This window comes from Vicugna pacos, chromosome 8 (genome assembly GCF_048564905.1).
Source record: "Vicugna pacos chromosome 8, VicPac4, whole genome shotgun sequence".
In the NCBI taxonomy this organism is placed as follows: domain Eukaryota; kingdom Metazoa; phylum Chordata; class Mammalia; order Artiodactyla; family Camelidae; genus Vicugna; species Vicugna pacos.
In genome coordinates, this window is record NC_132994.1 from 63,088,984 (window position 1) to 63,111,534 (window position 22,551).

The 22,551-nt window shown below is 39.3% G+C and overlaps 1 protein-coding gene across 1 annotated transcript in view; it reads left to right on the forward strand.

Annotated features, from left to right (window-relative positions):
* SAMD5 (sterile alpha motif domain containing 5) overlaps positions 1 to 21,798 on the forward strand; it is a 413,981-nt gene extending 392,183 nt beyond the window's left edge. The window contains exon 2 of the mRNA XM_072966013.1: positions 21,769 to 21,798. Coding sequence (XP_072822114.1) covers positions 21,769 to 21,783 — 15 coding nt within the window. The 3' untranslated portion in view covers positions 21,784 to 21,798. The remainder of the gene's footprint in view (positions 1 to 21,768) is intronic.
* The last annotated feature ends 753 nt before the right edge of the window (positions 21,799 to 22,551 follow it).

Genomic DNA, 22,551 nt, shown 5'->3' on the forward strand with positions numbered 1-22,551 from the left:
AGTTCTTTTAAAACATCTTGTATTGTTCTTGCTATTTCCCTTCTCAAAATGTTTTTTATCTTCTTACTCATCTCTGAACACAGCTATTTAGCAGGCAGTGTTCCTGGAAGTTTGGCACATGGGCCTGGTGTCAGGGGCTCAAGATCTGGGCCCACCACTCTGTGATGCCCGCAAGTGGCTGTGACAACCCCTCCAGCTGTCAAGGTGGCACGGAATCTTGTCCAAGTCATGTGGAGAAGGAGACAGCGCTCTCCTTATTCATCCAGGTCATTAAGGGAGACCTCAGAGAGCTCAGTGCCAGCCCCTACTGTGCCCTCCTTGGTTGCTATTGAAATATTAATCATATTCTTAAATCGTATTTCTTCCATGAACTGTGTCACTCTTAGCTGTGAATGTGTCCGAATAATTTTTTCTATGAAAAAGTAACATCATGAGGTACATCATGAAAAGGGAAAATATGCCTTCTTTTTTGGGGGGGGTGAGTAATCAGATTGATTGATTGATTTTTATTTAACGGAGGTACTGGGGATCAAACCCATGACTCATGCATGCTAAGCATGCACTCTAGCACTGAGCTATACCCTCCCCCCTGAAAATAGGCCTTCTTCAATTCTTTGGGGAACTAGTTAAGATATGTCCTAAATTACAAAGAAATTCTTGAGAAAGAATGAAAATCCTTGCTGATGTTATAATTGTGTATCTTCTGCTCCTCTCGTAACTCTAAATTATAAAAATATTTTAAACATTGCTTGTTTATCAAGCCAGAAATGAAAATCAGGGCTAGTGATTAGTGGACATTTCTCAACTGATTTGACCCATTTTTCACACATTTGCTTAGAAAACCGCTTAAGATGTGACTAATTTTAAACAAAACCAGCACCTAACATTTAGAGGTGTTCAAATATTGATTCTCCTCCTTCCACACTTTGTTTACAAAGTTAACTAGAAACTGTGAGTTTGGAGAACTACAAATTTACATTCTCAAATAGCTGGTTATCAGGCAGGGACTCCAGAGAGCCTGCCTGTCCAACTCCGCTCCTGTAAAACAGGAGTCCAGATTCACACTGTGGCTTTCCAGCCCCTTGGGTCACATTTGACATTTCCTTCTTTGTTGATAGAGAGATGAACAGAGAGATAGTGAGATATGGTGTGTGTGGGAGGTGGGGAGATAGAGAGTCAGTCTCCTTACTAGGTTTGTCCCTTGTATGTAATTCTGTGTTTGAAGACTACTTTTAATAGATTCACCAGAATTGAAGACAGATATCCTTATCTAAAGGTCATCATTATTATGTCACCAAATAGGTCACATTTTTGATAATGCCATAAGGAACAAATGTGTTGTCTACATTCTGCCATAAAGCATAGCTTCTAACTTGTGTTTGTCATCATGGGTCTTGGAATTACCTGGACAATCAAGAGAAAAACAGTGGATCAGAAAAGGACCAAAATGTTGGCACATCACATGTTGCATTATCTCATTGACATTCAAATGATACCTTGGCATTTTCAATGCGTTTACAGTATAAATATCTAGGTATTAAACTTAATATTTAAGGAATAGAGGCTATTGATTAACAATGCATAGTTCACAGTCCCAGTACTTCTTCCTAAGACCTATGGACAAAAAGAGGTAACAATGGCCGATTCCTATCTTGCTAAAGATCGGGGTGGCAAGGGGAGTTATATTTCCTGAAATTGTTTTTCACATCTTATTTCTTAGCCTCCAAAATCCTATGATTTTTTGAAAATGATATAAAGCCATGAAAAACATCCTGTAGTTTATCTTCCTCTAAAGGAAAGTATAGATGTTGACTAGAAAGCATTTGTTTCACCCCTAAAATTTGAGTCCATTGTTCGATTCAGTTCTTAATTCTGCCTGTGTCCAACTCAGCCTTTGAGAGCCTACTCCTCCAAAAGCAAGGGCATATATTTTAGGTCCTCATTAGCATCTGTTATTGTGGGGGTGTGTGTGTGTGTGTTTATGTGTGGGGGGGGTGTGTGTGAGAGTGTGTGGGTGTGGGTGTGTGTGGGGGTGTGTGTGTGTATGTGTGTGTGTATGTGAGTGTGTGTATGTGTGTGTGGGGTGTGTGTGTGTGTGTGTGTGAAGTGGACAGAAGCAGAACTGGCGCCCCATTGGGTGTGTGATTACTCTTTTGTGTTTCTCTGAAAATATTTGTCTGTTTCTACCTTTGCCAAATCCACTTGCCATTGCCTCAAAGTCATTAAGAAACAATGCGCATTGCTGTGCCGTGTGCGGCTTAACACAATTTAGAGGTTTATAGATCCCCAGATCCTGCAAAGACACAGGTCTTGCTGGTAACGTTTGGACCGAAGAAGACTGAGAAACAGAATGGCTTGATGGTCATATTTCTCTGTCAAGAGTAGCAAAAAACCCTGGTGTTACCTTTAAGGGAGAGAACAGCACACAGTCTGAGCTTGAAACGTGATTTATGCCAGGGAAATCACAAACTGTGCACAGGGTGTAACCCTTGAGGCAAGATGGCAACACAAAGCTTCAGTCCCAAGCAAGGTTTCTAAAAAAGGAAAGAGTAAAATCTATTCCCGCATTTACAGCTGCAGTTCCAAGTTGAACTGATTGAAAGTCTAAACAAAACCAATGTGAAATTCATCGGGAAGCCAAGGCTTTCTATCACCACGTCTGGTTCAAAAGTGAGTTGTTATAGCAACAGGGGAAAAGTAAATGAGCATTCCGCGTGGTAAAATTACGCCTGCCTCTGTTCTAAACAGCGCTGTCCGTGCAGTCAAATGAGCCCGAGTCATTTAAAGGAGAAGAATTCCATTTTAATTGTTCAGGCTGGCCCCAAACCTACCTTTAAAACCCAAAGTTCATTTCAATTAACCTTATTCCCCAAATCGATATAATAAATTCTCTGGCAGGATGAGCCCAAGCAACGTCCTGTCTGACGAAGATGACCTCAGGAAAATACGGTGCCAGGGACTTCAGCGCTGAAGAATAGCCGAAGTGCTGAGCTCACGGCAGGGGTACACAGAGCCTTTCACCTCTAAATCATTGTTTTTAATCCAGTATAGATTGAAAGCAGGCGAGAGACCTTGCTTTTTAACACTTGTTCGCTGACCTGTATTAAATTGGATGTTGATCTGGGTCCAGCTTCAAAAAGATGTCTATACTGTGGACATTTTCTGAGCCCTACACTGACTTCCAAGAAACTAGGCTGACTGAGACTGAAGAGGCATTGTTTTTGTTTTTGTTTTTTTGTCTTGTCCACTTGTCTAGGTAGCCCCCTCCACCACAGCAATGGAGTGGATTGGAGGGAGATTTCTTGGGTCAGTGGTTGAGTCTTAGTTATCTTACAAGGAGCCTATCTCAAGGCTAACACATTTCTATTTAGCTAAGCATTTATAATTATCAATGTTGCAGATTTCACATTTAAATTAATTTGTAAATATGTAGAACAACGGGGGAGGAAGAACCAACCCTTAGTCCCTAAGAGCAACCCTCCCACAAAGCCTAAGGCAAATTTTAATTATTAGCTATAACGGATGTGTATAATTAGCCTGGGCCAATATTCCCTAATGCCTTTCTATTTAAAGACACAGACACACTATTAACATACCCAGACAGATCTGCAGTTCTGAGAAATCATCTCCATTTTAGGATGAGAAGCACTAAATGAGTCAACAGACTGGCAGTGTGGGACTGTAAGGGGAATCCAAACTCGACAGAGGGGTCCTCTCCTGATACCCCCTTCATCCTCATTTGTGAAAGTTAGAAGTGCTTGTCCCTCCCATTTCCTAGGTCTCTCTGGCATCGGTAGAAATGGCCTCCTCCTATGCCCTGCGCTGGGTGTCCCAACCTGGCTGATGATCTGACTCATCTGGAAGGATTTAACAGAAAGAGAGGCCCCTGTCTGGACCCTGCCATGTGACTTTGATTAAGAAAGCCTGAGAGAGGGGTCAGGAACCTGAATTTTTAACAAGCTCCACCAGTTATCCTGATGATCATCAAGGCTTGGGTACCATTGCCGGATCACCCCGGGGGAGTAAGAGGGAATTCCACCCTTCATCAATGTAGTCAGCCCAGACACTGGCCAGGACTTGTGCAAAACATCCTGAAAGCACTCCATCCAGCCCCATGTGTTTCTTTTCACAGGCAATCCTCCCAAGATGTCTAATGCTAACATTTTTATAAATTCTGGAGAAATTTGATATAATTCTATAGTTTCTATAGAGGAAATAGACTAAAACCAAGCCTGTATCTTGGACCACCAGACGCTTTGTGATCTCCCCTGTTGGAAACTTCTTTTACATTCTTTCTTTAAAATTTTTTAAAAAATTTTATTGACATTGAAATATAGTTGATTTACGATGTTGTGTTACTTTCTGGTGTATAGCAAAGTGATTCAGTTTTGTATGTATATATTCATTTGTATATTCTTTTACATTATGGTTTATTACAGGATATTGAATATAGTTCCCTGTGTTATACAGCAGGACCTTGTTGTTTAACTGTATTATATATAGTGGTTTGTATCTGCTAATCCCAAACTCCTAATTTATCCCTTCCCCATCTCTTTTCCCCCCTGGTAACCATAAGTTTGTCTTCTATGTCTATGAGTCTCTTTCTGTTTTGTTAATCAGTTCATTTGTATCATATTTTAGAGTCCACATATAAGCAATATTACGTGATATTTGTCTTTTTCTGTCTGGTTTGCTTCATTTAGTATGACAATCCCTAGGTCCATCCATGGTGCTATAAAAGGCATTATTTCGTTCTTTTTTTGTGGATAAGAAGTATTCCACTGTGTGTGTGTGTGTGTGTGTGTGTGTGTGTGTGTGTACCACATCTTCTTTGTCCATTTGTCCATTCATCTATTGATGGACATTTGAGTTGCTTCTATGTCTTGGCTATTGTAAATAGTGCTGCTATGAACATTCGGGTGCATGTATCTTTTCTAATTAGAGTTATCTCTGGACATATGCCCAGGAGTGGGATTGCTGGATCATATGGCAACTCTGGTTTTAGTTACTAAAGGAACCTCCATACTGTTCTCCATACTGGCTGCACCAATTTACATTCCCACCAACAGTGTAGGTGGGTTCCCTTTTCTCCACACCCTCTCCATCATTTATTGTTTGTAGACTTTTTAAAGATGGCCATTCTGACTGGTGTGAGCTGATACATCAGCGTAATTTTGATTTGCATTTCTCTAATAATTAGCGATATTGAGCATCTTTTCATGTGCCTGTTGGCCATTTGTATGGCTGCTTTGGAGAAATGTCTATTTAGGTCTTCTGCCCATTTTTTGATTGAGTTTTTTGTTGTTGTTGTTGTTGTTATTGAGTTGTATGTTTGTTTATTTGGGAAATTAAGCCCTTTTCAGTCACATAGCTTGCAAATATTTCCCCCCAGTCTGTAGGTTGTCTTTTCATTTTGTTTATGATTTTCTTTGCTGTGCAAAAGCTTGTATGTTTGATTAGGTCCCATTTGTTTATTTTTGCTTTTATTTCTATTGTCTTGGGAGACTGACCTAAGAAAACATTGCTACGATTTATGCCTGCCTATATTTTGCCTATATTCTCTTCTGGGAGTTTTATGGTGCCATGTCTTGTATTTAAGTCTTTGAGCCATTTTGAGTTTATTTTTGTGTGTGGTGTGAAGGAGTGTTTTAACTTCATTGACTTATATGCAACTATCCAGTTTCCCAACACCACTCGCTGAAGAAACTGTCTTTTCTCCATTGTATAGTTTTGCCTCCTTTGTAGAAGATTAATTGACCAGAGGTGTGTGGGTTTATTTCTGGGCTCTCTGTTTCTATTCCATTGATCCATATGTCTTGTTTTGTGCCAATATCATGCTGTTTTGATGACTGTTACAGCCTCTTCTGCTCCTCATTCTGCTTCAGTCAGACTCTTGACTCCTCAAAGTCTCTGTGTTGTTGTTTTGCTCTGATCTTTCCCCAGATCTTTGGTTGGCTGCCTGTGTCTCGTCCCTCAGATCCTCTAGCTCATGGATGACCTCCTGGGGTTGTCTTCTCAGGGCCCTCCCATCTGGAGTAGACCCCTGACGAACCACTCCCTGACCTCTTCCCCTATGATGGACTTATCATTACAAGACCTCAGTTTCCCTATTTCCCTGTCCTTATTATACTCTGCAAATATCTCATGTGTCTTATGTTTTACTTGCTGTCATTTAATTATTCCTCTTCCCACAGTAAAGTGAAGTCTCTAAGGTCAGGAGTTTATGGTTGCTATGGTGGCTAATGAGTTGCAACCACCACTGATCCCTTACAGCCAGTTAGGCCACTGGACCCAGGCTAGCCAACTGAGACTCTGTACCCCACTACTGCAGACAGAGATGTTGCACGATCTTTCAATTTCACTTTCACGCTGGCAGAACAGATGTCATTGTCATGAGTGTAGACATTCTGAATGATAAATGAAGAGAACTGTAAATTGAAAATTCCAAGTTTCATTAGAGTTCATTAGGGTATTTAGTCTTTTGGTTTTTCCTCTTGTTACATGAAGACATTCATTTTAGATCATTTCCCATCTTTGACGCTTGTGTCTTCAGCCCAGGGGACGTTCTTATTCTACCTTGAAGCTTTTATACTGGCTCAGCAGATCAACATTAACAAAAATAACTGTAGATACACATACAGTTAAAATAGGGGAGAAATTGAACCCATGGGCCACCCATTACTGGAACATATATGGTAGACAGTATGTTCTTCTAACGCCGAAACCCCAAGGGGTCCTTATTACACAATTTGGCATTAATGTTCAAGTTTTTTATAATTCAGATTCTCTTCAAACATTTTGAGTCATCCTTTTTTTGACCCTTCCAAAGCCGTATTCCTCTTCCCAACCCCCTCTCTGAATCCAGATGTTTTTCCTTTAAAAAAAAATTTTTTTTTTGCAAGAGAACTGCAAAAGAGTTGACACTTGGCATGTGGTGATTCAGAAAATACACTGTCCCTTCTCACCACCCCTGATGTCTTTATCTGACAAAATCCATATGCTGTGTGATCACCATGGCAACTAAGTAGGATTGTAATTGCAACCCTGGAAAGCTAATTTTTTCACTCAAATTGTAGCATACATTTAACCTGTCTGAAGTTTCAACAAATCATCTTTTAACGACAGGTGTTTTGAAAGGTCTAATTTAGTGTGTTTGTTTGAAGGTACATTTCTTCCTTTTTTTTTTAACTTAATAAACTAGGTCTGAATGAGGGGAAAAGGAGAGGCTGCAATATTTTCTAACCTTGCCTTACAAAATTATACCTGATCATTTTATAGCAATATATTCTAACTGTGTGACTCCCTCAGAAGGGTACACAGACATCAGCATCCTCAGACCATGGAGTGAGAATCAAATAAGGTTCTACGGAGACACAGCTGTAGAAACAAAGGGTTCTTAAGGTCCAAATTGCCAGCTCTTTTCTTCCATGTGCTATTGAGGAAACGCTGTGTCCTCTGTGACCAATGACGTGAGTATTCAGGCTTAGTAGCTATTAAATTGAAGTTTCTCATTTCATGAACTTTTGCTTAGGTTAAATTTTCCTTCTGTGCTTCTGGTTCCCAGTCATTTCCATAGTGGCAATTTTATTTTTCCAAGTGGACGAAGCATTACTTTTAGAAAACTACATGGGTTCAATCATCAGAGTCCCCTGGGATGTGTGAGGCCTGAAGTGACTGATGAGGAAGCTCTGAGAACCCACTTCTGGCCCAGTCAAGAATTACAGGCACTGCCAGCAAGGAAGCCTTGCTCTAGTTACCTGGAACTTTGTGATGTTGAAGAGAAAACATGGGGATGGAATTTGGAAGACTTGGATTAATAGTTTCCAGTCTCCAGTTGTGTGACCATAAGGCTTGGTCACATAACATAGACACCTTGACAGTATGAACCATATGTACCCTCCTGTCCAGGCCTGCTCAGGTCTGCCTGAAGATATAGGGGTAATCTGGCATGAACCTATCTGCCTGAGGCACGCAAACCCTCCATGGAGGACCTGATCCTACAAGAAGGGAAAGTGAGCCAGCCCAGCATGATCCAAAGAATAAAGGGTCAGCAAGGAAGGGGAGGGAAATCCTGAGCCCAGCACAGTGTACCAGTTAGAGCACATTTTCCCTCCCACACAGACAGATTTGTCCAGCACACCCTGGGGTCTCGGCCACAGCACCCCGAGAGCAGAGACTGGCCAAAAAAGTGTAACAAAGAAAAGAGCTTTTTCCCTAAGGTGACCACACCTCCTGATTTGGCTGGGATAACCTGGGTTTCTGAGCCTCTTGTTGTGGTGTAATTTTCAATCACTTCTCCTCTCAACTATCCTGGTTTTATAAGGAAGTATGTGGTCACTTGGTTTGTGGTGATAGTTCTGTAGGTTGAAGACACCAAGAGGTGATGCTGCTTTGTAGAGTGTGTATCCTGGGGGTGAACTGAGGAACCCTTCCTCCCCCACCAGGCGGCTGGTGATACCTGACACAGATGCAGTGAGCTGAGTGGAGAACTAGAACAGTCATGCCCGGGAACGCGGAGCAGGACGGAGCCGGGACGGTGCCAGGAACATCTCCACACTCAGCAGGATGGGAACAGAGGAGAATGGCCATAGAGGGTGACTAAAGTCTCCTGCTCGAGAGAACATGGCCAGTGTACCCTACAAACCCCTAGATGTAGTGGGGAACTGGGTGGAAGCAGAGGACCACGTCTTATAAGGTGGTGGGACTGTGGGCCATACCTGTCCTGGCTCAGGAGCCCTCATGCTTCTTCCATCAGGCTCCCTGGGTGACTGTAGAGGCACATGCACTGTAGTAGTGCAGGAGCAATGGTGCGGGCTCCTCATCACTCTGAGCTTTCACACAATGCTCCCAGTGGTGGTCCTCCACCTGGTCCAACCACCAGCCTCATTCCAGGCAGGGATCCTTTCTTGGGCTACCAATTCTGAGGACCACTCTGGTGATCCCTGTTCTTCCCTCCCAGTCTCCTGCCCCCACACCCAGGGATAGCTCAGGTTTGCAAGAAACTATCCCCCTTTCCTCTTCCGGTTTCTTCTCATCTAGACATTCTACTTAAGCTCAGGAATGCCTTTTCCCTTTAGTCTTAGATTTCATTCAACAAAGGCCAGAAAAATGTGCAGATTCATTCTGGGCACACTCCCTACCTCTTGGCTCCCCAGAACTAGGCCACAGAGGCAGTTTCCTGTTTAAAAGGAGAAAAGAGAGATGAGAAATTGTAAAAGAAAAAAATGATAACTTACGCTGGTTTTCTATTGCTGCTGTAACAAATTACCATCATCTAAATGGCTTAAGACAATACAAACTTATCTCACAGATCTGTAGGTGAGAAGTCCTGGTGGGTTCATCTAGTTCCTCTGCTCAAAGTCTCATGAAACCAAAATCAGTGTGTCTGCCATTGTGGGCTCCTATCTGGAGGCCCTGGGGTTGGATGGGGTTGGAATCTGCTTTTAGGCTCCTTCATGCTATTGGCACAGATCAGTTCCATACGGCTACCCTTTCCTTCCTGGCTGTCAGCACAATGTTCTCAACTTCTAGAGGCCACTGCATTCCCTCACTCAGGGCCCCTTCATCTTCAAAGCCAGCAACAGTGGCTCAAGTCCTGCTCATTCTTTCACTTCCTCTTCTGATGCATCTTTCTTCTGCTTGCAAATAGAGAAAGTTCTCTGCCTTCGAGGACTCAGGTGATTAGACGAGGCTGGTCCAATAATCCACAATAATCTCCCTGTTTTAAGTCTCATAACCTTAATTACATCTGTAAAGTCCCTTTTGTCATGTAACAAAATATAACATGGTGTCTCACCAGAGGGTGGAGGTCACAGAAGCCAAAATTCTGTATCCACAAATTGAATACCTCAAAACAGGGGCCAGTTGCATACTATTCTTGTAGTGCCTTTTCAACCTCAGTTAAAAGGAAAATCCAGAAGGAAAAAGCAAGAAGATGTAAGATGAAAACATCCAAAGCACGGGCTGAAGTGGGGAGCAAATGAAGACTGTGAAAGGTTTCAGCAGGACTGCTGTAACTTTGCAGACAAAACTGGTGGCATAGCTCCATTTCCCTGCAGCCCTTGTCCAAAACTTGCATAATCCCTCCGAAAGAGGCCATGGCAGTCCCAAGGCAGTCCCTGGGCATGAGCCTTGCATAGAACTTATTAGAAATCAGACCAAGAACACCACACTCCGTCCTCATTCCTGAAGGGCCAGCCAAGGAAGAGACCAAAAAAAGCCACAGGAATCAGAAGTCCGTCAGACACCAGAGGGAAAAAGAGCTGGAATAAGAATAAAGTTTATAAAGAGTCTTTGACATCAGTATTTTTTTAGCAACATTTATGATCAAATGCACAGACTTAAGAGTGAATCTATGCAACTATGCCATCCTAATTAACCTTGGGGACTTTAGAGTACTGAAGGGCCACTTTAACCTTGCTGTTGGTGATGACCTTGGCCGGTGTCTTCAGAAATCACTAACTGGCAGGACAGGTGCTCTCAGGTGCCATGATGGCACTGAGCCCAGTGAGTTTGAGACTCTGAGGCCGAAGAGAAGAGACGCGGATAGATGGGGAACAATGCGATATCCACATTCTTTCACTTGAATTGAGTACATAAATTAGAAACTTGAAAGTGGAGGCCAATGTGTTCTCATGACAGTTATTAGACATTGCTTTTTCAGTGTTCTTCTCTCCAGTGTTGCCAAATTGTTTTAGTTGGAAAGAAAGTAATTGATGTTTCTGTTATCATTATAAAAGAAGTCACAGCTACAAATCTAGACATTTACGATTATTTCACAAGGACTTGTCCTTATGAAATAATCATTGTTTTATGCCAGCTGTAGTTTATTGATCTGATATGTACCTGAAATTATTTAGATAGGGGAAATAGGGCTTTCTTCCTTTTTGAGCATACAGAGAAAAATTGTCCTAGACTCCTGAAAATACAATAAGCATCTGATATCAGAAACACATTAGGGTTATATTTTTCACTTATTAAAATTAGTTTTAAATGTGCTCCAAATTCAAACTTTGTACTCCTCTCTCTCCTCTTTATAAAGAAAATCATTTTCTACACTTGTCTCCAATTGTTAGTAATATTTGTCTTGGCAAAATAAGAAGGGAGAGGCAGAAGGAGGAAGAGGAGGGGGAGGGGAAGAAAGAGGATGGGGAAGGGAAAGTAGAGGGGCGGAGGGGGAGGGACACCATCGGGGAGCGGGGAGGAGAGAAGTGGAAGGAGAAGGCATTTCTTACAGTTACCTGGGTTTTATCCATCTCCTATGAGCAGGTAACTCACAGGAGGAAGCACAGGGGTTAAAATATTTATGACCATGACTGTGAGGTCACCGGCTAGTGAGGATGAACCTAGAGGAAAAATTCTTATGTTCGCTAGCCTCAGCTTTTAATGGTGCTTCCGTGATTCATTGTCTTAAAACCAAATAATTTTGGGGGTAGTTCATGGCAGAAGTCTCTGGCTATACATCATTTTTATATGCTCTAGGAATTACTTCTTTCTATCTATTTTACAGATGAAAATGTTAAGTATAGCTTTCAGGTGCTAATGTACTACATCTGTTAATATTGATAGGAAGGTATGTCCTCTGTGACTCAATATTAACCTTTAATATTTATTTTATTGCTTATGCAAGATAATTCAGTGAACTACATTTCCTGTTGATGTATGTCAATGATATTTTTCATTGCTTTGCCTTCCTAAAACTGTCTGACTGTTGAAGGACATGGTAGTCAGCCCTACTGGAGTGTGAATATAAGGAGTCCTGTATGAGAAGCCAGTCTATCTTTCTTCCCCAAACACGATTTGGCGCATCCTTTGTGCCCCATGTGGTGTGCCTCTTCTCTTTGGTTAACTGCAGGATCAGAGCCCTAAAACGACACCCTTTCAGTGTCTCCCAGTATGTCTCCAGAGATTTATTATGTATTGAATAAAAAGCCCTGCCCCAATCCAGGTTGCAAAGATAGTTCCTATGTCATCTTGTAAAAGTTCTATAATTTTACATTCCACTTGAAGTCTTTCATCCACCTGAAATTGATTTGTGTTTATAGTGTGAGGTAAGGGTCTAATTCATTTTTTTTTAATGCCTAGTTTCTTTTATTGAAAAGTCTCTCTGCTCACTAATCAACAGCACCAGCTCTGAAAAGAGTCATGTCTTCCAGATGTGTGCTCCCAAGCCACCCAATCTTTTTTTTTTTTTTTTTTTGATGGAGCTAATGGAGACTGAACCCAGGACCTCATACATGCTAAGCACATGCTCCACCACTGAGCCATTCCCACAGCCCCAAGCCACCCAATCTTAATATATTTCATAATAATCCCATAAATTGATTTCCCTGCTCCTTGTTTTCTTATTTTAGGAAATATATTGACTATTCTTGACCCTGTATTCTTCCATATACATTTTAGAATCAGCTTATTTTATTCCACACACAGAAAATCCCTGTTGGGGACTGGATTAGAATTCTGATTGGAATTGAATTGATAGGTCAGTTTGTTAAGAATTAGCCTCATAACGATTTTGAGTCATTCTCTCTCTGAACAGAATATATCTTTCAGAGGTGTGGGTAGGATATTTAAAATTTTTCAATAAAAATTTTAAAATTTGCCACATAAAGTAGAAAAGCAGCTGGATTTATTTGGCGGGAATTTGATACCTTTATAAATAATACCTTTTAAAATTAAATTCCCTGATGTATAGAAGAAATGTAATTGGTGTTTGTGTCTAGACAACTCTAAGGAACACAAGTTATCCAGAAAATTTGCTTAATTTTCTTAGTAAATGCAATACTTTATCTAAAATTCTTTGAGATTTTTATACAGAGAATCCTATTATCAACTAATAGTGGTCCTTTTATTTCTTCCTTTCTAACTGTTTCATTTATTTTTTCTCTTACTGTGCTGCTTTCACTTCCCGTAGCACCCTTAGTAGAAGTTAGTGTGGGCAACTTGTGATGTCCTTAACTTAAAGGGAATATGTTTATGTATCACATTGAGTATACTATTCAGTTTTTTTGTGTGGTAACTACACTTTTTTCCTCAATCCTTATTTTGTCAAGCATTTGAATGTCACCCAATTTTTTTAATGCAATTGTTGAGATTATTATGTTATTTTTCTTCTTTGAGCTACTAATGTGATGCAATATATTAATGGATTGTTTTACATTAAGCCACCCTTGCACTCCTGAAATAAACACCACTTGGCCATCTTTTATATGTTTTGCTGCATTCAGTTTGCTAATGTATTTAAGATTTTTGCATCTATTTTATATTAATTAGGCTAGAAACTAAGCTGCTACAACAAAGACATCCAACATAGAGTAGCATGCATAAGATAAACATTTACTTTTCTCCCTGGTAATAGTCAGGAGCAGGCAAGGTGTTCATGGCTGGCAGGGCAGGTTTCTGTACTGAGTACTTGGCTTCCAAGTTATACCACTTCTCAGCCAGTTAAAAGAGGGCTAGGGAGTCTTGAACAGAGTTCTAAAAAAGATGACCAGGAAATTGTCCTTCTCAGATCCATTCACATCTCATTCACCCAAAGTTAATGCTATGGCTATATATAGCTGCAAGAGAAGTAGAAAAATATTTTCTCTGGCTGGGTGGCCACGAGCCCAGTTTATCTGCAGTTCCATGTGAACTTCTATTACTATAAGAAACAAAGGCTGGGGGATAGTTAACAGGTTCCAATACATTTGGTCATGAAAAGGAATGGCCTATCATGTCTTTTTTGTGCAGTTCTTGTCTCAGGTTTTGACATCAAGATCATGTTAGCTTCCCCCCCCAAAATGAGTTTGGTAAATATTCTCTGGTTTTCTACCCTTTGATATAATTTGGGTAAATTTATAACTTAAAAAACAATTTGGTATTTATCCTAGGTAATAAATACCACATGGTGTTTTCTCCTAGAAATAATTTTATTTAATGATTCCAAATGTTCAATAGATGGTATTGTTTAGTCTTTCTATGTATTCTTGAGTGAATTTTTGGTGCAGTTTTAAAAGTAATTTACCTATTAGCATAAGGTTATTAAAAATAACCTCTTACTGTATTTCTAATCTTTCGCTACATCTAAATTTATTTCATCCTTTTCTTTGGATTATAATTATTTGTTCTCTTTCTCTTTCTTTTTTTTTATTTGCTCCTAAGCAGTATTTTGTGAATTTTATCTGCTGTTCAAGAATAACTTTTGTCTGTCTCAGCCCTCTCTGTTGTGTGGTTGGTTTTTATTCTGCTCATCTATTCTCATTTCCTTCCTTCTGTTTTGTTTGCTTTTATTCTGATGCTTTTGTTCTGACCTCTTAAGATGGATGCTAATGCATTCATTTAGTATTATTTTAGCTACATCCATATGTTTTGATATTCAGTATCATCATTATAATTTTGTCCTATATATTTTCTGATTTTTAGCACTATTTCTTCTTTAACCCTTGAGTTTTTAAGAAGCAAAATGCCTCTTTTGTAAGAGGAAATAAGAAAGCATTCAAATATCTACTGTTCATTTCAAAAAAAAACACAGGAAGGAAAGACAAATCTACAATGTTAGATTTCGACAAAGTTTTTACCTACTAGTCATGGTGGGAATCAGAGAGGAAGACATAGGCAAAGTTGTGACATTTCTCCAAATGTACCTCTTTTTTTTTAAGTTTGCTTTTGGAAGCATTTTCATGTTCTATATTATAAAAAATAAATAAATAAAACTGATTCAACAAGATTGGGAAGAGAGGAAAAACTAAAACTGAAAGCAAACTGAAACATACGAACCTAATTGTATTTTAAATGAATTCCATAAGCACACTGAAAGACCATCCAAAAACACTCTTCATTAAGCTAATTTATGAACATAGTATTTGATTGTATACTCTTTGTCATGGACAAGATTGTGGGGAAAGAAGTACAAACACATCTGGAAATCTTTTTAGTTGAGCTTGGTTTTTGTAGTGGTGTAGGTAAAACAGTTCTGAAACAATTTTGATGTATGAGAGGATCCAACAAGTGAGTAAATGTGTTCATGGGAGCCAGATCTGTCACCATGAAAGAAGGGACATGCAGGTATGGAGTAAGAGAGAGTAAGAGAGAACGCGTGGGGAGGGATTGGAATGGAGCCACCAGTGTAAGTTTATGGTTTCTACCATATGCATACCTGTGGGTAAATGCATGTCATGTGTGCATGATCATACATGAATGTGTGCACATGTTTGCCTAGGTGTGACTGTATGTGCAGATAGTTTGTAGCTCTAGTCACTGAAAAGGCCAAGAAACAAAAACACCCCCATAGCTATGAACACATCTAGCACCCTGATCTTAGATTCTAATTCCGTGTCTTGCTAAAAGGAACCATGGCTCTGCTGAGAAATAGCTGACTCTCAGTTTTCTTTATCTGAAAATATCTTTACTTTGCCTTTTTTTAAATTAAAGTGTAGTTGATGTATAATATTATATAAGGTATAGGTGTACAATGTAGTGATTCACAATTTTTAAAGGTTATACTCTATTTCTAGTTATTATAAAATATTTCTTTATTCCCTGTGTTGTACAATATATCCTTATAGCTTATTTTATACCAAATAGTTTGTACCTCCTACTCTCATACCCCTTTGTTGCCCCTTCTTCCTTCCCTCTCCCTACTGGCAACTCTATATCTGATAGTCTCCTTTTTCATTGTATTTATTAGTCTGTTGTAGTTTTTTTTAGATTCTACATATAAGTGATATCGCATAGATAGATTTACATATAAGTGATAAGTGACTTATTTCACTTAGCATAATGCCCTCCACATCCATCCATGTTGTTGCAAGTGGCAGCAACTTTGCCACTCTTCTTTATGGACGAGTGTATGCCGTTGTTCTTTATCCCTTCATCTATTGATAGACACTTAGGTTGCTTCCATGTCTTGGCAATTGTAAATAATGCTGCTATGAACATTGAGGTGCATGTATCTTTTCAAATTAGTGATTTTGTTTTTTTCCGATATATACCCAGGAGTGGAATTGCTGGGTCATGTGGTAGTTCTATATTTAGTTTTTTGAGAAATCTCTATACTGTTTTCCACAGCACTTTGCCTTTGTTTTTGAAAGATATTGTCACTAAGCCTAAAACTTCGGGTTGACATTTATCTTTCTCCCTGCACATTGAAGATATTCCATTGTTGTTACTTCTCTGTCGTTAATTTTGAGAAGCAAACTCTCAATCAAGTTGTTAATTTTTGCAGGTAATTTGATCCACCCCTGTTGTTTGTAAGATGTTTTTATTTTTGGTGTTGTGCAATTTGCTACCATGTGTTAGGTTTGTTTATTTATACTATTCGATATAAATAGCGTAAAATAGTAATTATACTATAAATAGTATAAAGCTGAAGAAATTCTTAGCGGTTAAATCTTCAAATGTTCCTTCTGCCATTTTTTCTTCTCGCACTGAATTTCCAATAAGATACATGTTTGACCTTCTCACTGTGTTGTCTACACCACTTGACTTACCTTTCATATTTCCCATCTCTTCATCTCTCTGTGTTTTGATCTGGATAATTTTTCAGATTCAGTTTCAAATTCACTAATTCTTTCTCAGCTATATATAAAAAGTCTTAGCAACTGAATTTTTAATTCCAAAAGCAAACTTGCTGAGTTTTATATACATACTAAACACAATTATTTTAAATCCTTTGCTTGACAATTATAATACTTGAAAACTTTGAGGGGCTAGTTTGATTCTCTGTCCTTTCTGAGCACTGTGCTCATGAGGTTTTCTATTTTGTGATTTTCTTTTCTTTCGGTCTCACGAGAGGAATGTAATTTCTGGTCCTCCCCTACACTGAGCATTTAGGCCGTTCAGAGGTCTCCTATTATATTAAAGACCTTGGATGGACTCTGGGTTTCTTTGTCTCCTGCCCTGTGCGTTTCATAAGATCATAAAAGCTGATGCTCAAGTTCATTCTCATGGCAAATGCCCTCAAAGTCAAGCTTGTCTTTGGTGTGTGACATGCCTCCTTAGCTTCCTGTTTTCACTGGATTTTGGCCTTTTAGCCTTAACTACTTTCAGGACTTTATTTAGAAATTTTTAATTGTTTTCAGCAAGAAGGCCAATCATGGTGTTTGATTCTACTATACTGCTGGAAAATTCTAGAAGTCCCCTGGATGTATTTTAAACAACTTTATAAATTTCATATGTTATTTTACTTAAAAAAATACTTAAAATGAAAAGCTAGAAAATCACTGGCTTAATCTAATATGCCCATTGTTACTTAGAAAGAAATATAGAGAAAAAGAAAAATAATAGTGGCATTACTAGGGCCATCACTCACTTCTGACCCCTGCTCTAGTGCTTTCTGTGACTGCAGTGCTGGCAGAGGGGAAGGAGTGGGATTTAACGGCCCTGTACAGAGGAGTCTGTACATAATCCTTGTTGGGCATGTAAAGACAGTCTCTGTCCTTGTACAATCTTTACTCCCTTGAAACACTCAGACGCAACCTTCATTCCAGGTGTGTTCTTTAAGACAAACCCTAAGTCTGAGAAATTCACCAAAAATCAGCGACACACACAGACACTTGGATTCTACCAATTATAACATTTGGTTAGATTCCTTTTTTGTTAAATGATATCCTCAGAGCATTAAGTAATAGAAATAATAATTAAATAATATATCCACAAAATGTTCCATGCAATATTGTCTTTATAAATGTGCCTTAACCATTGAATGGTCATACCATAGTTTAACCAACATTTCATTTCAGCACTCACGTTGCTTCTAACTCTTTGCTCTTACAAACTGAGCCACCATAAATGTCCTGATAGTTCATCTTCACTTAATATCTTTAATTATTTGCATAGCGTAAATTCCCAGAAGTTATACTGTGAGGTCAAAGGGCGTGAATATTTATAAGACTCAATAAATCCTGTCCCACTGTCTTCCTGAGGAGTTGTGCCAATTTACCTTCCACCAGTGGCCCAAGGAAGTGCAGGGATGGAGGCTGGCTTTTTAAAAGTGACATATTCAGAACTGACCCTTTGGTTAATTTCTAATAAAAAAATTATTGCATGAGATTTTGTATCTGGCTCCTTTCCTAGTCTAAAATTGCTAAAAGGTACACTATAGCACTCTCAGTATTATGCCTACTTAAAGATCTTACATAATATCCAGATTTCTGTCCCTTTTCACTTTTTGCAAAAATTTAATTATCACAGTGTTAATGCCATTTCTTAAATTATTGACACATTTGGCTTTGACAAAACCCCAACCGTCACATGATAGCTAGTAGCCTGTGATGTTTTCATAATTAATTAGAACTAAATAGCATTGCCACAACAAATGAATAGATGGTTTTCTTGTTGTTACCTCTTTGAGTTATTATGCTTGTCCACCAACCTACTAGTTATGACTCAGAGTGAGTCCCCTATAACTAAAGGGAATTAGTAAGGTGTATGGCTTTTTTGACACTAATTCTGTTTGGATTTGGTCACATGAAAATCCAGTGATAGAATTTCTAGCAGATAACATTGAAAGACAAATCTTTATAGAGTAAACACGCGCGGCTGGCTTCCTGGTATGGTTTTAAATTTGTTTTCACTTAATAGGACAGAGGATTTTTGTTCAACAGATCCCTTGCTGTCTCCAGTGAAATCCTTCTGCCTTACTGTTCCTGCTTTTGACATTATGCTGTGCAAAATGGCATTTCTATATAAAGAGCTTTTGGCCAGGGGGCAACATACCAGCTAGTACATATTTGAAATGGCTATTTCTTTCTCACCATGAATGGAACGATATTTTAAGCACATGTAACTCCCTCACAAGCTAACATCTGTCATTTGCACCATGTACAAGTTCATCAGTGGGGAATTGAAACCCATTCATGATGCCCCTGTTTGCAAACTTCTGTCACCACGGCTGTTCAGGTTGTAAGTTCCATCTCAAAGAAAAGCAGGAGCTTGAATGCTGAAGAGAGGCTTCAATTTAAGATAACATTTGAAAATTGCAAGGCGGGGTGGCAATTGCCTAAAGCCCCTTTTCTGAGTGCAAGTTGAGAAATTTGGATGTGGGACCAGGTTTGACTATTACTGACCTTATCAAAGCTTAACTTTTCTCAAATACATATAGATTTTTCTAATTCTTCATGTTGTTCGTTTGGTTACGATGAAGGTCTTTCTCGGAGCTTTTATGTTGATTTTCCTTGTGGATTTGAGTCTAACGGTATGAAGAATATTGAATCTATACAGGGTCAATCCTATAAAAACTGAGTCAGAGAAAGAAGGCAGATAATTACTCTTACTTTGGTATGAAATTGCACACAGAATCATAAATATAAATGTGACCTGTGAAAATGAAGCAAAGAGAGAATGTATACATTGGGAACGAGATTTTAGACAAAACGCTCCTGCATATTTTTTTAGATCCTCTTACCATGTCATTTGTATAATGATATGTTTTCATTGTAGAATTACAGCCTATAATTTTTTGTTGTTCTTGGCCTTTGGAAGCAATTAAATAGTTATTTTCAGGACAGGGTTATGGAATTGATTTAAGTAATGCTGAAGAATTAGAGCAGTGCTTAAGAATCAGCTGGGGAATTTGTTTAAAAATGTGTATTTTGGGGGTGCTGTCCCCCATGATTCTAATCTGCTACACTATGAGTGGAGCCTAGGAATCGACCTTTCTGACAGACATCCCAAGAGACTCTGAGTTTGATGATCTGCAGAAAAACATTATTAAAAAATGCAATTAAAAAGAGAGATGAAACAAAGGAATACAACTCAGTTTTATATATTATATAAATGGGGAATCTTATTTTCCTGTATAGGTTTTTTTTTTTTATAATAAAGGGACATGACTACAGTCCTAATACGTCAAGAAGCAAGGCAGATACAGTATGTATGCATTTTGGGGGACCAGGACTCCTTGAAGGCCACTCGTACCTGGGATTCAGAGGTGACTTTACTGAGTCACTGTCCTGCCTATGTCTCTTCCTCACCTCCAAATGGGAAGAGAAAAGCAGAACCTTTCTACTACCTGGAGATGCTGGCTCTAAAGTAAAACAATCTTGAGTCTGGTTTGTAAATCCAAACTGGTGTCATTATATCCAACACTTGGATAACGCTTAATTCTTTCTAAATTGTTGAATTTAATATACCATAATCATCTGTATACAAACTTTGAAGTCAAACCCTAAACCAGATAATTGTAGCCTTTCAGAATCTTTGAAGAGTAATGCAGGGTCACTGTCGCGTTACTTATAAACCAACCCTGAAAGATACCACCTTAAAGGTTGCAAGAAAAAGAGATCTCACAGTTTCCCTTGGCAGTTGTGTGTTCCAGGGCTTGAAATCTTTCAACAGAAATCTTTCTGGGTTCCTAATCCAAGTCATCTGTGCCACATCAGGCGTGTCCTTGATAGAACGGGAAAAACTGTTCACCCCAGCTCACACTCCTTTTCTACAGACTTTAAAGTGTTAAGCTTTCTCTTGTTATTGTCTTAATGCAAAATATGAAGCCAGTTGCTTTGGCCTTTTCACACAAAGCCTCGAGAAACCCTCCATCTATATTTTGTCCCTACTGCTTTCCATCCTCGGCCCTGAAGTATAATTTGACGATGACGTTGACTATTACACGTGGAATCTTTTCTCAAACTTTGTTTCTGTAGTTGCATAAATGTTCTTGGAAACCTTTAAAAAAAAAACCTACTAAGTTTATCTGGAAATTGTCTTCGTTAGTCTGATAGCGTGACCTCAGCAAGCCGGTTTCATCTCCCTGGCTCTTGTTTTCTCCAGCAGAGAAGCTTGAACTGGGTGCTGTTGGTTTTGTTTCTTTACAAACTCTTGGAGTTATTTATCGTAGAAATAGGATCGAGTTACCCCAGAGTAATTTTGTGGCAATAAAGGACCCCTTTTTTTGGTAAAGTGCATTATTGGTTCCTTGCCCTTTTTGCTTTTTCTAACGTTAATATCTCTTCTGGTGATGGGAATAGCCTCTTGTGAAAGAAAGGAAGAAAGAAGGGAAGGGAGAGAAGAGGGGAGGGAGAGTAGAAGAGAAGGGATAGAAGAAGAAACAGAAGGGAGAAACCGAAAGGAAGAAAGAAAATAGTAGCCAGCAGTAATAGCTCATAGACATGGACATCACAGATACACAGGTGAAATTTATACCTGTTTGATGCCTGAGCATATCCTGTGCCAGATTGATGTCCTAGGATTGTTTCCTAGGATTTATTTTTAAATTGGAGGGAAAAAATTGATATAAAATTTGGTCTAAATAAAACAAAGGGTCTTGTTCACTGACTCTTAAGGGCTTGTGGGACCTCACTCACTGCCCTAGCTCCTCCTAAGACAAGACATGTGATGATAGATCTATGCTATTTTTTCAGTGTTCTTTAATTTAGCATCTGTTTTTATTCATAGATTTAAATTTCACAAATGGCATGAATAGTGGGCTAAGATTTTTCTTCATACCTGTTCATCTTTCTCAATGGAGAAACTGGAGAGTTTTACTGAAGGCTGTACAGCAAAGCACCCTGTGTGCAGAGATCCATGTGGCATTAAAGAATGCACTGGCTTAAGCCTTTTTGATGTTCCTATGACTTAGAAAGATACTGAGGTGGCATCATTGCCTGTCACAGAATGTAAAGAAGTAGCTTCTAATCTATATGCTAATCATGGCCCAGCCAAGATGCCCTTTCCAGAAATGGCAGGAGGACTAAGGATCACGTGGATAGGAACATCTACAGATCAAAACAAATATACCACTTTCTGCTGGGGCTGTAGAAGATAACTCTGGGCTTTGCTTTCTGACTCCAGGATACTGAAAACTGATTCTAAAGGAAACAACTCTTTGGTATTAAATCCATTGGAACTGATTCCTCAAATGGTCTCACAATCCCTATTCCCTGCCATCAGATGATCTTGACTATTGAGAATTCCTCCCAGTGTTTTGAGAAGCAGTGCATGAAACAAAGTGCTGATGGACCAGCATGGGACCCCCTGCTTCTCACCAGGAAAAGTGCTCCTCCGGATGCACCTGGACCACTGCAGACCCACCTGAGCATCTTCTCCAAGACTCTCGGGCATTGGTTATTTGATCTAATTCCCTGAGGACTCATCTGAGCCATAAGATGAGGGAAAACAAATTGGATAACACATAGACTCAGGTGGCCTCACGTGATCTTTCTACAGCCAGCGTTAGAAGCCAGAAGGAACCTCCAAGAAATGTATGCCCTTAATGGGTTAAAAGTGTTTTGTTTCTATTCTTGCTGTAGCTTTGTGCTCCTTTAGCTCCTGAAACCCAGTGCTGCTGTGATTTGCCATCAGAGGGTTACGTTTGTGTTCACATGCTCAATGTCCAAAAGTGTGGGAGCCTGTTTTTTTTAAAACACCTTTATTGTGGTATAGTTTCTAAATAGTAAACTACACGTATTTCAAATGTACAGCTTGATGAATTCTGATAGATGTATATACCTACGAAACCACTGCCACAATCAAGATACCTAACATTTCCCTCACCCCCCAATATGTGCAAATTTACTGCAACCCAACAAAACTGATTCTAGTAATAGCTCAAGAGCTGATTATTGTAAAGGTTCA